The 16,725-nt window shown below is 38.5% G+C and overlaps 1 protein-coding gene across 1 annotated transcript; it reads right to left on the minus strand.

The window, feature by feature from the left end:
- Positions 1-9,997: 9,997 nt before the first annotated feature.
- Positions 9,998-14,836, minus strand: TSLP (thymic stromal lymphopoietin). Its single transcript, XM_078151932.1, has 3 exons — positions 14,638-14,836; positions 11,016-11,139; positions 9,998-10,208 (listed from the first exon to the last, which is right to left on the minus strand). The coding sequence occupies exons 1-3, from the start codon at positions 14,716-14,718 to the stop codon at positions 10,165-10,167; spliced, it is 249 nt and encodes an 82-aa protein (XP_078008058.1). The 5' UTR covers positions 14,719-14,836; the 3' UTR covers positions 9,998-10,164.
- Between the last annotated feature and the right edge of the window lie 1,889 nt (positions 14,837-16,725).

Genomic DNA, 16,725 nt, shown 5'->3' on the forward strand with positions numbered 1-16,725 from the left:
TGAAATTACCAAGATCTCAAGAAGAAAACTTAAAGATCATGAGCATAAGCAGATAAAACAACAGAGAAAAAATTAACGGAAGAAATATGGCCTAGATCTAATAAATGATTTTAGGCATTAATAAATATTGCAAAAGAAAGGAAAATGATCTAACATTTGATGAGACAGAAGACCTGTGGAATGTGAGGAGAACATGGAACTGAGAAGTGGATATTATTATTATTATTATTCTCATTTTATAAATGAGAAAACTGAGGTACAAAAGGTTAAATATCTTGCCTGCACCTAGGCGTGCAAGTGTCTGAGGTATAATTTGAACTCATGTCTTTCTGACTCTAAGTCCAGCACTCTACCCATTGTGCCACCTATTTGTCAAGAACCACAGTTAAGGATCTCATGTAATTTGTCAGCTACCAGTATAAAAGAGAAGAGATTTTGCAATATAATATTTTAAATGTAAAAGGAGAAATGATTACAACCAAGAATAATTTGCCCAGAAAAACTGAGTGTAATCATATGGGGAGAAATGAATTTTTAAAAGAATCAAGGACTTTCAAGCATTCCTGATTATAAGACCAGAGCTGAGTAGAAGCTTTGAAATGCAAACACAGGAATTAAGAGAAAACTAGAAAAGTAAATACACTTGAGCATTTGGAAGGGAATATGTGATAATGGAGTGTTTACATACTAACTAAGGAAGAAGAAATAGTATCTCTTCAGAGCCCTAAAAGGTCATAAAGGGAGTTAAAATGAAGAGAGGTCCAGGGTGTAATAATGCTCTGGTTTTGTCTTACAAAATAAAAGACTAGGGAGAGAAAAGGGAGGTTTCTAAGGAATAAAGGAGGAATGGGAACTTAGTATACACATAATTAAGGTGTGTGAGATGAATATATAAACATGGAGGAACAAGTGGGTAGAAAGAGAATCCCATGAACCTCGTTTTCATATGAACTGGACTAGAAGGATTGAACACTCCCATACCAATACACACCTATACACCCAGAGTGTGGTGTAGAAATACATTAAACTCAACAGGGAAATGGGTCGAGATAAGAAAAGGGGAGAAAAGAAATATAAGAAGGAGGGTAGGATTGTTGAAGGATTACAATAAAAACAAGCTTGTGTCAGAGGTAGTTGTGAAGGGAGTATTAATTGGAAAGAATGAAAGACTAAGAATTCCCTTGGTGTTTGGGGAAAAGGGGAAGGGAAGAGAAAAAGGTTATTGGGGAAAAAATAAAACACTTCACTTATGGATCACTAGTGTTAAGTACATTCCTATTTTATCACTTATTTTTTTTAAAGAGAAGAAAAAGTATGAGAGGATAATATGTAAGGAAGTGCACAATTAACAATCCTAACTATAAATATGAATAGGATGGACTCATCCGTAAAATGGAATTGAATACAGAATGGATTACAAAGCAAAATCAAACAATAAGTTGTTTATAGAACTTGAAACAAATATGCAGGCAGAGTTAAAGTAAAAGAATGTAGCAAATCTAGACATATAAAAAATCTAGACATATCAAAATCCTACAGAAAAAAGAAGAAAGAGGTTAAAGACCTAAATAAAATTTCAGAAAAGCTAGATATGAAAGATTCTTGGAAATTACTGGTTGTGAATGAAGAGAATGATACATATTTCTCATCTATGCATGGCACCTTTCCATAAATTGGACATATTAGGACATAAAAACTTCACAGACAAATTCAGAAAAACAAAAATGTTAGGCAAAACATCTTACTGAGGACAATGAAATAAAAATTGTTTTCAATAAGGAGTTTTTTAAGAAAAGGATTAAAAATAAACTGGAAACTAAATAATTTAATCCTAAAGAATTGGTTAGTCAATAAATAAATCATAGGAAAAAATAGAAAATATTATCGAATGTTTTGGGATACCCCTAAAGCAGTCTTTAGCAGAAAATTTATATATCTAAATGATTTCATCAACAAAAGAGAGCAAGAATGAAATAATGAATTGGATATACAATTTTTTTAAAAAAACTAGGAAAGTTTTTAGAACAGAATTAAAAATTCTGAAAATCAAGGAAGAGATCAACAAAATTAAACGCAAAAAAAACTCATTAAATTGCTAAATAAAAGCAGAAGTAGGTTTTTTAAGTTTTAAAAAAGCTAATAAAATAGATTAACAGTTACTGTGATTAAAAAATATGCATGAAAGATGAAAAAAGAATTCATAACAATTAGAGATGAATTAAAAGAAACTCTCAGAAACTACTTTTTCCAATTATTTGCTGATGTGACATTTTGATCAACTAAGGGGATAAAAGAAGGCCCATTCATATGAGGTCTGGGTCCTTCAGACTTGGTAGCTATCTTGATACTTTATGTGTTACCCCATTATGCTCTGTTTACCAGAAGTTAAAGTGTTGGAGTATCTTTGTTGAGTGAATATTCTTTCTATGTTATAGACTAAGTAAATCTCCTTTTGTTCAGTGTCAGATGAACCATAAGTTTACAATCACCCAAAGACAAACAAAACCCCCCAAAAAACAAAAAAGACAATAGCCTATGATCAAGTTTATAACAGAAAAGTAGGTTTTGGAAGGGAATGGAAGGCAGTGTAAGGAAAACTATAAAAAAAAACCATACTAGTGAATGATCTCAATTTTTTTCTATAAAATATGGAGCAAGGTTCTCAGCTGAGAGAGTGTGAAGAGGGGCGTCATTTGAGTTTGAGGAGGGATGAAAAGTTTTGGAAGAGCCACTGTGAAGAATAGAATAGTGAGTTGATAGAAGAGGTGTAGAAAGACTATTTAAGGGGCAGCTAGATGGTGCGGTGGATAGAGAGAGCTCCAGCCGTGGAGTTAGGGGGACCTGAGTTCAAATCCTGCCTCAGACACTTGACATTTAACAAGTCACTTAACCCCAATTGCCTTACCAAAAAGGAAAAAAAAAGATTACCTAGCAGCAATCAAGGCCCAGCTGAGGCCATGTGACATAAATTTATAGTGAACTCAGTCAAAACAATTGCATGATTTTCTCCACCTTTTTTCAGTAGCACATGAGTAGCAGTGAAGGTAGCAGATGGTGATAGTGACTAAGGCTAAGGCTTGGTCAACAAGATGATAAAGGGGTCAGGGACTCAAGAGAAAAGGGCAGCATAGGATTGAACTGGTTCACCAGAGAGTCAAGTTGGGAAAAGGAGGAGAAAATGCTAGTTCAGAGGTGATGGACCGGGAAAGAACTGAGGGGTCAAGGAATTGGAGGTCATGTTGTGGTTGAAAAGTAGAGTTTGGTAAGGGAAGACAGAGGGAGAAGTGGAAACCAATGGATTGTGATCAGACAAGATTTCAGAATCCATGAACATAGAGGTGTTACATTTTGGGGCAAGATGGCAAGATCAAAGGTATGTTCTTTTTTGTGTATGGCTGAAGTGGGTGGAAGAAGAGGTCATGAGAAATGAGTAGGTTGAGAAACTGAACAGTTAGGGTGTTTGAGGTAATGTCAATATGTATGATGACATCCTCTGGTATGAATGCAGGAGTTGAGGAGAAGATATGGATTGTGAGCCAGGTACTGAACTTATTGAGGAAGAAAGAAGAGTCCTCTAGGCTGGAGTTCAGGCAAGAGACAGTGTGGGAGGAGATGGAAAGTGAATTCATTTAGAAGGAGAAGAAAATCCTGCTCCCTGCAGATTTCCCTTTTCCTCTTCCCTTAGGTAACATGCATCAGGAGAAGGAAGGCACGTAGTCCTATGGAAGGTCGCTCCTCTTAAACGCACAAGATCCTTGGGAAAAGTACATTCATATTTAGAGAGCATACATGGCTTAAAGGTAAGGTCACAGCTTACTATAGATATTGTTCTTTCCAACTCCTTTTCTCCAGATCAAATTTAAGTAAAATTATGAAATAACATATGAATATGAGGTAACATACTCATACTCAATATATGAGGAATGAAGCAATTCTCCATCTTCCACAGGATAGGCTGATCACCTGAAATCTAATCACCATGCCATTAACTCAGTTTTTGATACTTAACACTTTCTCAACTTCCTAAGGTGCCTCTCCCCTCAGGAGGACTAGAGGGTGGAGCAAAAAAGTCCTCCCAAAAGCTGGGACCTAAACTTTCCAAGTAACTCTCCATTTTCCATGAGCAGCTCTACTTGGTCTTGATTCCAAGTAATATCATACTACCTGGTGTCCTCCCCTGCCCCTTTTAGCATCCTTTTGTTATTATCTTCCCCCATTAGATAGTAAGCTCCTTGAGGGCAAGGACTGTCTTTTTTTTTTTCTTGAGTCCCCAGCACTTAGCACACACCTGGAGGTCTCAGTACCTTGAGAAGGGCACTGTGGCTGAATAACTTGCCTATCCCAATCTAGCAGCAGCAGATTTTGGTGAGGAGCAAGCACAGCAACAGAATCTGGTGAGGAATGAGCACAGCCACCAAGTGATTTGCTAAATCTGGCCCAGAAGCAGATTGGTTTTTCCCACTGTGATATTACACCCTAGGGGTAGGAGCCCAACTGAGCCTCAGGTCCTCTGAACACCGTGTTCTGCAAGTTATCAAGTGCCTACTGTGTGCCAGGCACTGTGCTAACACTGAGGGTACGAAAAGGGCCTTTCAGGGTGCTTACAACCCAAGAGAGGGGAAATAGCGTCAAACAAGTATATACGAATGATATGTACAGGATGACTTGGGGATAATCACAGAGGGAAGGCACTAACATTAAGGAGGACAAAGAAAAGCTTGCAGGAGGTGAAGGAAGCCAGGGAAGCTAACAGAGGTGAGAAGGGAGAGAATTCTAGGCATAGGGGACAGCCAGCGACTATGCATAAAACCAAGAGATGGAGTGCCTTGAGTGACCAGATCATTAAGTATGTGGAGGAGAGTAATACACAAGACAAGTATAAACATGGGAAAGGACCAGGTTTGTAAAGGGCCAAACTGAGGAATCCTGGAGGTAATAGGGAGTCTCTGGGATATATTCAATAGAGTAGTGACATGGTCAGATTTATACTTGAGGAAGATCACTTTGATAGCTGAGTGAAGAATAGACTGGACTGGGAAAAGATTTGAGAGAGTCAGCCTAAGCAGAAAGATACTGAAATAGGCCAACCCTGTGATAATTTATTGTACCAGGGCAGTAGCAGTGGAAGAAGGAAAGTGCCTACTATGTGCTAGGTACTCTGCTAGGTGCTTCACAAATATTAGCTCATTTTATCCTCACAACAAACCTGTGAGGTAGGTACTACTATTATCTCCATTTTACAGTTGAGGAAACTGATACAGACAGAGGTTAAGTGACTTGCCAAGGCCATACTACTAATAAGTATCTGAGGCTAGACTTGAATTCAGGTCTTCCTGACTCCAGGCCAACCACTCAATCTGCTGTACCACCTAGCTGCCTAGTTAAGAGAAGAGAATATATGAGAGGTGCTATGAAGGTAGAATGGCCAGGATTTGGCAACAGATTAGATATGGAGAGTGAGGAATCAAAGATGGTATGTAGGTTAAAAGCCTGAGTGACTGGGAGAATGGTAGTGACCTTGACAGAAATAGGAAAGTTAGGAAGAGGGGAGGGCTTGGGGGGAAAAGAGTGAGTTCTGTTTTAGGACAACCAGTTGGAGATATCCAACAGGCAGAGGGAGATGCAAGATTGGAGGTAAGGTAAGTGGTTAGGTCTGAATAGATAGACCTGAAAATCATTTATATAGTGATAATTGAATCCACAAGAGCTAATGAAATCAAGCAAAATAATGTAACAGGGAAAGAGAAGAGGACCCAGGACAGAACCCCTGTGGGATACCCAGGGTTAATGTTGTACCCTAAATGAAAATCTAGTAAAGGAAACAGAGAAGGATCAGTTAGATAGGTAGGAGAACCAGGAAAGAGTAGTGTTACAAAAACCTAGAGAGAAAACAGTATCCAGGAGAAGAGGTACCTAACAGTGTCAAAGACAGCAGAAAGGAACACTGAGGACTGAGAAAAGAAAGGTCAGCTTATTTAGCAATTAAGAGATCATTGGTATCTTGGAGAGAGGAGTTTCTGTGAAATGATGAGGTCAGAAGTAAGACTCCAGAGAGTTAAGAAGAAAGAAAGGAAAGGAAGAGGGGCACCAACCATAAATGTTTTTCTCATAGCTTGGCCACCAAAAGGAGAGATATAGAATAGTAGCTAGCAGAGATGAATGGATAAAGTTCGGGTTGTGGGGAGGAAGGGGTTTGTTTGTAGGCAGGAGGAAAGTAGCCAGTAGACAAGCAGAGTTTGAAGATTAGTGAGAGAGTGGGGATAAGAGAGGAAGCAATATGCTGAAAATGGAATGGATTGGATGAGATCACTGTGGGGCAAGTGATAGGCCCTTGGTAAGAAAGGCTTTCAAATGAGACAAATGTGAAGGGGTTAGTGGACAAAGGAAGCTGAGTGGTAAGATGGGGAGGAGGGAAAAAGAAGAAAGGTGCCAGTGAATGGCTTTATTTTTTTCAGTGAAGGCAAGCTTCTCTGCTAAGCAGGAGAAATGAGGGAAAAACATGAAAAGTTTGGGTAGGTGTAAAAGCATTGCCTTGCCACAGTGAAGGGTCAGTTGATTACATAACATAAATTTGTAGTGGACTAGTCAGTGTAGTTTTGAAATTTTCTCTAGTTCTCTTAAAAAAATCATATTCTTATTCTTACTCATTAGCACATTGAATAAGAGTGAATACAATGGCTGGTGGGTATATTCCAAACTTGGGGCTTGGCAGGGAAGGTGAACAAGAGCCTAAGGGGGCAAGGGACTCCAGGGCCTTCTTTCTGTTATCTTAAATTTAGTGGTGGTGGTGGTGGTGGTTCAACATTCTCAAAATGACATCGCTATGTTAGAGTCAAGTTATGGTGTGTCAGACTGTGGCTAATCAGGTCAATACAAGCTTGGAATGCTCTACCACAGATCGAGCACAAATGGTCCATGTGAACCTTTGGGGCAGATTCTCTAAATTTGCATGTCTCCAGTTTCTTTTGAGCTGCTTCAATTCTGCTTTGCTCATAGAGCACAGCACCTTCTCTGATGAGGGCCCGCCATGATGGGTGGTCCCATGCCAGTGTCTCCCATGTTACACAATCAATTCCAAAGTTCTTAAGAGAGACCTAAGAGTGTCCTTCTATCCCTTTTTCTGACCATCATGTGAGCACTTGCCCTGTGTGAGTTCTTCATAAGATAGTCTTTTTGGCAAGCATAAGTTTGTCATTCGAATGGCCAGCCTGGCAGTTGTGCTCTCCATGGTAGAGTTTGAATGCTTGGCAGTTTAGTTCAAGAAAGGACCTCATGGTCTGGTATCTTATCCCGCCAGATGATCTTCAGAATTTTGCTAAGACAGTTTAAATGGAAGCATTTTGGTTTCCTGGCATGGCATTGGTATGCTGTCCAGGTTTCACAGGTGCACAACAATGAAGTCAGCACAATAGTACTGTAGACCTTCAGTCTAGTCACCAGTCTAATACCTCTTCTCTCCCACATTTTCCTTTGGAGCCTCCCAAACACCAAGCTAGCTCTGTCAATGTCAATATCAACCTCATTCTCAATGTGTACATCCCTGGAACTTATCCACAGTATTCAAAACTTCTCCGTTTGCTGTAACTGATGGTTCCACATGTGGATGACGTGGTGCTGGCTGATGGAGCACCTGTGTTTTCTTGGTGTTAATTGTTAGGCCAACACTAGCACAAGCAGCAGAGAATCGATTCATACTTTGTTGCATCTCCACTTCAGAGGCTGCATTGAGTGCACAATCATCTACAAACAAAAAATCATGCACCAGCATTCTATTCACTTTAGACTTGACTTGTAGCCTTTTCAAGTTGAAGTATTTAAATTTATCATATACGTGTGTATACATATATCTATATCTATATCTATATATATGTTGCATTTTGTTTTTTGGGGGGTTTTTATACATTGTCTTTCTCATTAGACTGTGAACTCCTTGAGAGGAGAAACTTTTTTCCCCCTCTCTTTGTATCCCATCAGCAGCTCTGCTTGTTTTTAATGCTAGGAAGATCATGCCTCCCCCAGGAAAAACTCATTACCTAAAAATCTCATCATCATGGAGATTGATTCAGCTTTGAAACTCAACATCATCCTCAGCTGCCTTTCCTGTACTGGAGGGCTGGAGGAATGGACTATAAACGTCTCCCAAAGCCTCCCCTTTATAAAGGACTCCAAATTTGCTAAATTTATTTCCTGTAAGGTTCTCTGCTTGGTTTCAACTCTGTCAGTGTGAACATATGATATTGGGTACCCTCTGCCCCTCACCTTCTCCCCCTCCCCCTTTTTAGCTTCTTTTATCTTCCTCCATTCCATTATAAGCTTCTTGAGGGCAGGGACTTTCTCATTGTATCCTGAGTGCTTAGCATAGTACCTGGTACAAAAGTAGTAGGTGCTTAAATGTTTATTGGTACATAGTAAGTGCTTAATAAATGTTTATTCACTGACTAAGAAGAGAGTATTGTAGTGTTGAACTGATTTACCAATAGATCAAGATGGAGAAAAGAAAGAAAAGAATAGATTGTAGAGGTGATGACTGGGGGAAGAATGCAGGTGTGAAGGGATTAGCTGTTATGGTGAGGAAATATGGTGAGGAAATTGATATCATGCTGTATTATTTAATAACCAATATTACTCTGTAGCCCACCCTAGTGCCCATTTTATTAAATCCCATTTCTCAGTCTAGTTCAAGATGAGACTTCTTCCATTCCAAACTAAAGGCAAGATTGAGTAATGTGATCACTCCAAACACCCAGGGCAATGATTTGCTAACCAGTTTAAAGTGATAGTTTCACTTCTGTTTATTTACAAACAGAAGAACCTGCTCTGTCTGAGTCCCTTCCCTGGGGATGGCTCTCCTCTGCTAATGTTTATTCAATAAAATTAAGCAAAGAGCTAGACCAGCTGAACAACAGTGTGACTTGTAGTCAACTTTGTGAGATCCTTCTAGAGAGGGGACAGTGGGGCCTTGCAGTGCTGGAGTTGTGAGTTGCCTTCACACACACACACACACACACACACACACACACACACACACACACACACACCCGCCCCCATCCTGTATCTGTGTTTTTCACTACCTATTTTCCTGCAGTGTTTGGGGGGAAATACTTTGTAACTACTGTCCTTTCTATGACATTCAATTAGTCTTTGCTAACTGAGTCTCCTAGCACATTAACGGGAAGCATTCTGGTTGGGGGTTTTAGGAGGTGGTAAGAATTGGGTAAATAAGCCTCAAGAAGGTTGTTATTATACATACTGGAAACCCCTGGAGGACAGAGATGAGGTCAATTTAGTTCTCTAAATACATAAACTAGCACAAAGAGAAATCAAATTAAACACATAATACAGTTTTGATGGTGAGTTAGGAAAAGAAGAAAAAAAGCCCAGCATCTCTGAATATTAAAAGGAGATAATAGCTAACGTAATAATAATTGCTAACATTTATATAGTGCTTATTATGAGTCACTTGATCCTCACAACAACCCTGAGAGGTAGGTGCTATTATTATCCCATTTTATAGTAGAAGAAACTGAGGCAACAAAAGTGACTTGACCAGGGTAACACAGCTAGTTAAGTGTCTGAAGCCAGATTTGAAGTCATCCCAATCCCAGGTCCAGCCCTCTATCCACTGCTCTACCTAGGAACATTTATTCATACAAACTAATTCATAGAATCATAAAATCTTAGCTTCAGGCTCATTAGAGGTCACTTAGTCAATTATCCAATGCAGGGAATCTCTTCTGCAATATCCCTGAATATACATATAATATTCTCTTTTTGTTTTTACCTCACATTAAATTCTAAATATATCTCTCTCCCCTCTCCTTCCCAGTTAGCTCTAATAAGAAAAGTGTTTTTTTAAAGTAACCTTAGTAACAAAAAATGTAAAAAGAAAAAAGGAAAAGAGCAGTTCAGCAAAACCATTATATGGACCTATATGACAGTACAGGACAATACATTTTTTTAAGTGTTCACAAAACAAGTTAAAAATCCACTCTGCAAATGTTTCAAAAATATAAATAATCTTTATAAACATTAAAGGTGTTTTTCAGGATTGATACGTATATTTGACCTCATCATTCTTATTGTTCCAAGAATTTTAAAAATCTGAGCTAAAAATGTGGCTACATTTTTTCTCCTTGCAAGTTCTTTTCAGTAGTTTTATATCACTTATTCAGACTTTATCTTCTCTTCCTTTTCCCCCCTTCTTCTAGCTGTGAAGGAAGAGTACAAAATTAATAATATGCTTTAGTGAAATGACTTACTTTAAGAAATATTTTGAAATTTAGATATAATCGTTAAACTTTTTTTTTCTTTAACAACAACTATTTCTGATATCTTCTTCCCTCATGGGTTTACTGTTCAAAAGGTACATAAGAAAAAATATAATGTAATGGATCTAAAAACATAAAACTCTTTGGATAAGATTACCATAAAATCAATAGTTTATTTTCAAATCATAGAAACATTACCATCATTTGTCATTACTACATTTTGCATAGATTATATATATTGCTTGGGAGCTTGCTTTTCCTGAAATAACTCACTCTAATTCAGAACAACTCACATAATTTCAAGATAGTGAAACATTTAATGAAGACGAGCAAGGTGATAAAAACATAAGAGAAGATGGTGACAAGATTTGGAAGGTGCACATTTAAAAATATTTTTGGAGCATGATTTTATTCTGTTATCATCAAACTGTCAGAAAACCACTGATCACCCTGTCCACTCTCCTATTTTCCATTTGAATCATGCTTCTGTGGAGTTCCAGGTAGAATCACTGTACTGTGTAGAATCACAGCCCATGACTTGGTAGTGGTTAATTATTAGAGAAATTTCCTACAACATTTTCCTAGTGGTCCAGGGAGCCTGCTTGGTTGAGGCCACCTCTCCCCTAACCAGATGAAAATATGTATTAAAATGTTTACAAAACATACTCCTAAAATTTTTATAATTAACAAGAAAAACTATTGACAACATCTCAAAAAAATCAAGGCATTTTTTGAAAGTGTACATACCTGACTTTTCTGTTTCTCTCCAGTAGTCTCTCCAAATTTCTAATAAATTTCTAGCTATTTCAGAGCACGTCATTTTTTCAATTCTTTCTTCCGTATTCTTTTTTGGTGGCTGTGTGTTGTTTGCCTGTGGAACAAGACAACATAAAATTAACACAATATTCAAGTTATAAAATTACCTTTGTTTAGCTTTAAGAACATTTGAGCCCCAACATGCACCCTATCTAGTCTCAGACATTTATTAGCTGTATGGCCCTGGGCAAGTCACTTAACATCTATAGGCCTCATTTTCCTCATCTGTAAGATGGGAATAATAAGAGAAGTTGCTTTGAAACAAATGAAATAATATACATAATGCATGTTGCAAACCTATATATAATTATATAAATGTCAGTTATTGTTATCTTTTTATTTGGTGATCTCCAGATGGAAAAGGAAAAATAAAAGGAGTTAAAATAGGCCACTTCAGAGTCATCCTTGGTCTAAAAAATCTTAATAACACAGAGTAGGCTGTGGAATCAACTGAAAATTTTAGAGCTATTGGAAGTTTGTTGTAAGACTTTTGGGGTTCCCACGAGTCTGTTCTCAAAAGAGATTTAAGCCTTCAGGTCAGCTCTAAAATTGATCTTGCCATCCCAGGCTCTCGCACGAGTTTGTTGGATCCTTCAGGCCTTTTTCCATACAGACCAAAATTTCTAGGGTGTGGTTAATACTTTTATTACTGTAGTCAGATCAATTTCATCCTATCAATGTTCACTTCTTTTGTATCTTTTACTATTTTGCTCTTGTTCTTCCAATCTATCTAAACGTGAAACATCTTTCAAAGGCCAGCTTAAGGTACAGTTTCTCCATGAAATCTCCCTTAACTGCTCTGGCTCTCCTCAGAACTCCTACAACTTGTCACTTAACTATATACTGCCTTATTTACTGATGTTTAGTAAATAATCATACTCCTTCTCCCTGATTTGAGTACAATATTTTGCACATGCCAAGAGCTGAAAAAGTATTTATATCCAAACTAGCATATAGTCAGTGATCAGTAAATACTTATTGAATGAAGGAGTAGGTTGACCTACTCATCTGTGCTAAAAAAAACTTCAATAATTTCTCTATGTATGACTTAATTTTAATCATCTTGATCTACTATTTCCTGGATTGTAGTTCTGTTCTACTATTAAAACCCTGCTTCACTGGCTGATCCAACGTAGCTCAGAGTAGAAAAACTCATTTCCAGAGAATTGGTCAAGAAGTGATTTTTTTTAACCACAGTAACTCATAAAATCACTAACTAAAGTGTGGAAGAAGTATAGCCAAACTGATGAAATTATGACTTTTTGAATATTAAAGACATAGTGCTATTGGTCTTAATCTCTCCCTTGAACTTGAAACTATAGTATAAAGAATCATCTAGGATTGCTTCGTCTTAGGCTGTATCATGATCTTACTGGCACTTGATCAGTCTCTTTTCCCCATTATTGTCATTGCCTTTTTCCACCTGTGAGGATTCATTTCAATCCATAAGGGTTTCTTGACCACCTGATATATGAAAATTGGGTTGGATATATGAAGATTGCAAGCTGCTCCATGACATATAGAATCAGAGGCCAAATAGGTCTTCAACTGATTTGGTTCCTGACCACTGCCTGCATGCCTGCAACCCCTCTAGTTTCTGGATTCTGTTTTAAGATCTTGCTATAATAGGAGGAAGGGAATAAATATTTATTTTGCACTTACTATATGCTAGGCAGCTATGTGGCACAGGGGCAACTAGGTGAAGCAATGGAAAGAGTCCTGGACCCAGAGTCAGGAAAACATCTTCCTAAGTTCAAATCAGACCTCAGACACTTCCTAGCTATGTGACCCTAAGCAAGTCAATTTACCTTGTTTACCTCAATATGATCATCTGTAAAAGCAGCTGGAGAAGGAAATAGCAAACTAAGAGTCAGATATGACTAAACAACAATAATTATATAGCTTAGCCAAGCACTGTGCTGTATAGTATGTGTAATATGATATAAATAATAATAAATATTATCTCATTTGACCCTCACAACAATCCTGTGAAGTAGGTCCTATTATTAACTGCATTTTACAGTAGAGGAAACTGAGGCAGAGATTAAGTCACTTCCCCAGAGTCACATGCCCTCAGACCAGGCTATAATCATTTTAGGGGAAATAGTAACAGCTCACATTTATGTAAGCTCACAAAATATTTTCCTCAAAGCAGTCCTGTGATACAGGTTACACAAAAGTTAAACCCCTTTTTACAAATGAGGCCTGTGTCACACTGGCTAATAACAGGTAGACCGAGGATTTGGACACAGACCTTTTGCTAGCTCCAGAGCTCTTTCCATTACTACGCACTATTTCTGACTGATTGATAGACCAGCCTGCACATTCCCCAATCACAGTTTTACATCCTGACAAGCACTTAACACGCCAGCTGTTATGAAATGTTATGATAAAATTAGGTTATATTCATATTCTAACCAGTTCTTCCCTTCTATGCCTCCAGCCATACCCCCAAAACCAGGATATACAGAGAGAAGTCATGGGCACAGGTACTCCTTGAGGGTCACATGCTGAAAGGTGCCACAAGTTATTAACTAGGAGTATTCTGCTGCTACTGGACTTGTTTAGTATTATAATTATCTATGTTTGTGCTTAACCAAAGAGAATATAAATTTCATGAGGACATTTTGTGCCTTATGTATGCTTTGCATTTCCCTATCACCTAGTATACAGGTGGTACTTGTTAAATGTTCATTCAATTGAATTGTTAGTCTTTTTTAATCCTGGAATTATCTTTGTTTTATTTGCCTGCAGACAACACCACTAATTTTTTCTTCCTTCGTTCCTTCTCTTCTTCATTCCCTCCTTCCTTCCTTGAAAACTATGTGCAAAATATTGTTGTGCTTTAGCAAAGAACTTAGCTTTAAAATACACACAAGCCTGCAACACAACCACAAGCAATTTTTAAAGCTACTGTCTAGTTTGAAGGAAGGTTGAAAGATACCCTGTACACTTCACTGAAGGTTAATAAAATGGAAAGAGTGAAAAATTAGACTCTCTTAAGGTGTAAAGAATGGCCATAGAGACACAGATTTAGAGCTGGAAGGGATTTTAGAGATCAACTTATCCCACCCCCTCTTTTACAAATGGGGAAATTGTCACCTTTCCAGGTAAAGTAAGGTGACTTACCCAGTGTCATGTAGTGTCTTAATGTGCTTAATGCAAGTAGGCTCAATTGAAGTAGTAGAGCTGGAAGTCTAACTGAAAACCCCTGAAGCCATGCATTTTTCACACTACCACACAATCTGCCTCATCAGTCACCCTCAGGAGTATCAGTTTCTTGATCCAGCTGGGAGACTACACTCCCCTACTGTAGTTTTTCCCTTTCCACTTTCTGTTCAGCACATACAATTATGGTTCCTTGGAACCATAGTTATTTTTCAGTGGGGACTGGGGGTGTAGAGAGAGGAGGAAGGAGAGGAGAAACAAAACAACTCCTTTGTAGAAGCACCAGGTCAGAAATTCCTGTTCAGTTAGTACTACATAAGTATTAGCCCCAAAGCTTAAGGTATTGATGATGGAGGGCTGGACCCCCATCGGTGCCAGCCTGTACCTGATTTCCCTGGAAGACTGGACAATAATTCTTCAGGGCAATGCGAGTCCTATTCACGAAATCTTCAACAGTTTCCCCCATTTCAGAGGAACAGTTGTTTGACCAATTGTGGGCAAGCTGCTCTATGACAGTTAGACAACCACTCTGTTTTGGAAAGGATTGAAAGAGAAAGTGAAAACAAAGAAAGGGGAAAGTCCACAAAAGAGAAAGCTAGGGAAATGAGTGGCGGGGGAGGAAAAAAGGAGGAGAAATAGAAGGAAAGGAGCTGAGGAGTGGTAGAGAAAGAGAGGAAATGGAACAAGAAAAGCAAGCACAGAGGGGAGTAGGTGGGATGAGAGAGTAAATGGGTGGGTGGAAAAGAAAGAGCAGCAGCAGCAGCAGGAGCAGGAGGAGAAGGAGGAAAAAGAGAACAATTTGAGAGCCCATGAGAAGAAGATGCTACTAGCTTCTCTGAAATTCCTTTATTACCTAGCAGGACTGGTCTCAGACCAAGGCTCACTGTCAGAGTGAAAACCATAGGTGGCACCCTAGCCCCCCTCCCGCCCCCATCCTGAATTCTGAGCAATGATTCCCATTTCTTCATTTCTCCTCATCCCTCAGCTCCCTCTCTGCATCCGGCCCCCCATCCATATCCCAGAAATTCTCAGGTGGAAGGATCCCTCTAACTTAAGTGAGGCTTACTTAAGGTTTGTGATCAGATCAAAGTCATGGCCTTCCAGAAGGTTTCTGTCACTGCACCCCCTTCAAGAACCCTGTCTGCCTTCCTAAAATGTGATCGATCCAGTCCAGGGGCTCTCAGTCCATACTGAAGAACCATCTCTAACCATTGCCTCCTCAGGTTCAACAGCTTCACTTCCATCCTACTGAATAATCTCTCCCCTCCCCTTGCCTCTCTTCACCCCTCAGCTGCAGATATAACACTACTCACCTTGGTTTCACAGAACAAATTACTATTTTCAGATGATGACTAGAGGAAAAAAGATAAACTTATTATAGTAAATTTGCTAAAAACAAGTGCTCTCAATCCAAGTGTAAATGAAGGGGCACCCCATCAAAGGTGCCTTCCTACCAACTCTTTCCATTAAACCCATCTCAACACATTTTAGAGAATTAGAATTGTTTAGAAGTATTGGGAGGTGGGGAGGGAGAAATTTCTTCTTTGGGCTGTGTTTCCTTCCATTCTGGTCCTCTATCATCTTTGAATGGGATAATATTCATAAATTGCTTAGTCCAGTGCCTGGTACATAGTAGGCACACTAATATTAACAAGTAAGCTTGTTCTCTTTCCTTCATGCCACAGAAACATTCACAAGGGTCCAGTCAGAAGACTCCTAAATTCTTCTCTCAAAAGTCAGAACGTGTATTTTTAATTAATATACAACACACACAAAAAGTTTTAGGTCTGGAGTAGACATCCTCTACACACAACATGCTCACATTCAACAAAATATCCTTATGCACATATTGACCATACATTAGATTCATTGACTATATTTCATATCTTATTAGCTTAGAATAAAATTCTAAATAAAATAAAGAACAATCTCTCCACTGCTTCCAAAAAGTCACAAACACAAGCTTTCCCTGGGATGATGCTGAAACAGATTCTCTTAGGAAGGCCATAAAAACCTATGCTTCAGCTATTTCCTGTTTCCTGGTGTCCTAGTGACCCTTGTGTTTTTTCTTAAATTTAAAAACTGGAAAATATTTCTTTGCACTTAGTGTTTCTGTAGAGTTTTATCCTAAATCCTGTCACTCACCGATTCCGAATAATACAAAGTTTCCAGTTTCTTATTGTATATTGTATTTTCATAGTCACTTGCCATTTGGTAGTGATTACAGCTGCTGAAGTTGTAGGATAACACCATTCCAGTCAGTTGAAATAAGGTGATCAACCTGAAAAAAACTACCAAAACAAATATATTAAGACTCAGCCATCCCACTTGGAATCCCCTGGCTAGTCTTATCCCCATGTTCTATCCACCAGTATATAATGCCTAGACTTTGAAGTACTGCACTTGGTTGAACTAGCTCAGTGCTGACAGACTCTTCTCTTCCTCTCAATAATGAATGCCACCAAATTGCCTT

The sequence above is a fragment of the Phascolarctos cinereus genome, unplaced genomic scaffold (genome assembly GCF_003287225.1).
Source record: "Phascolarctos cinereus isolate Bilbo 61053 unplaced genomic scaffold, phaCin_HiC Scaffold_4;HRSCAF=312, whole genome shotgun sequence".
Taxonomy (NCBI): Eukaryota; Metazoa; Chordata; class Mammalia; order Diprotodontia; family Phascolarctidae; genus Phascolarctos; species Phascolarctos cinereus.

Bases quoted from the DNA above. Each gene is read 5' to 3' on its own strand.
- TSLP (XM_078151932.1), bottom strand. From the start codon at position 14,718: ATGGGGGAAACTGTTGAAGATTTCGTGAATAGGACTCGCATTGCCCTG. The intron at 11,140-14,637 runs GTACAGGCTGGC...CTTGTTCCACAG, and splicing joins CAGTCTTCCAGGGAAATCAG to GCAAACAACACACAGCCACC. The intron at 10,209-11,015 runs GTATGTACACTT...CTTCCTTCACAG, and splicing joins GAGAGAAACAGAAAAGTCAG to CTAGAAGAAGGGGGGAAAAG.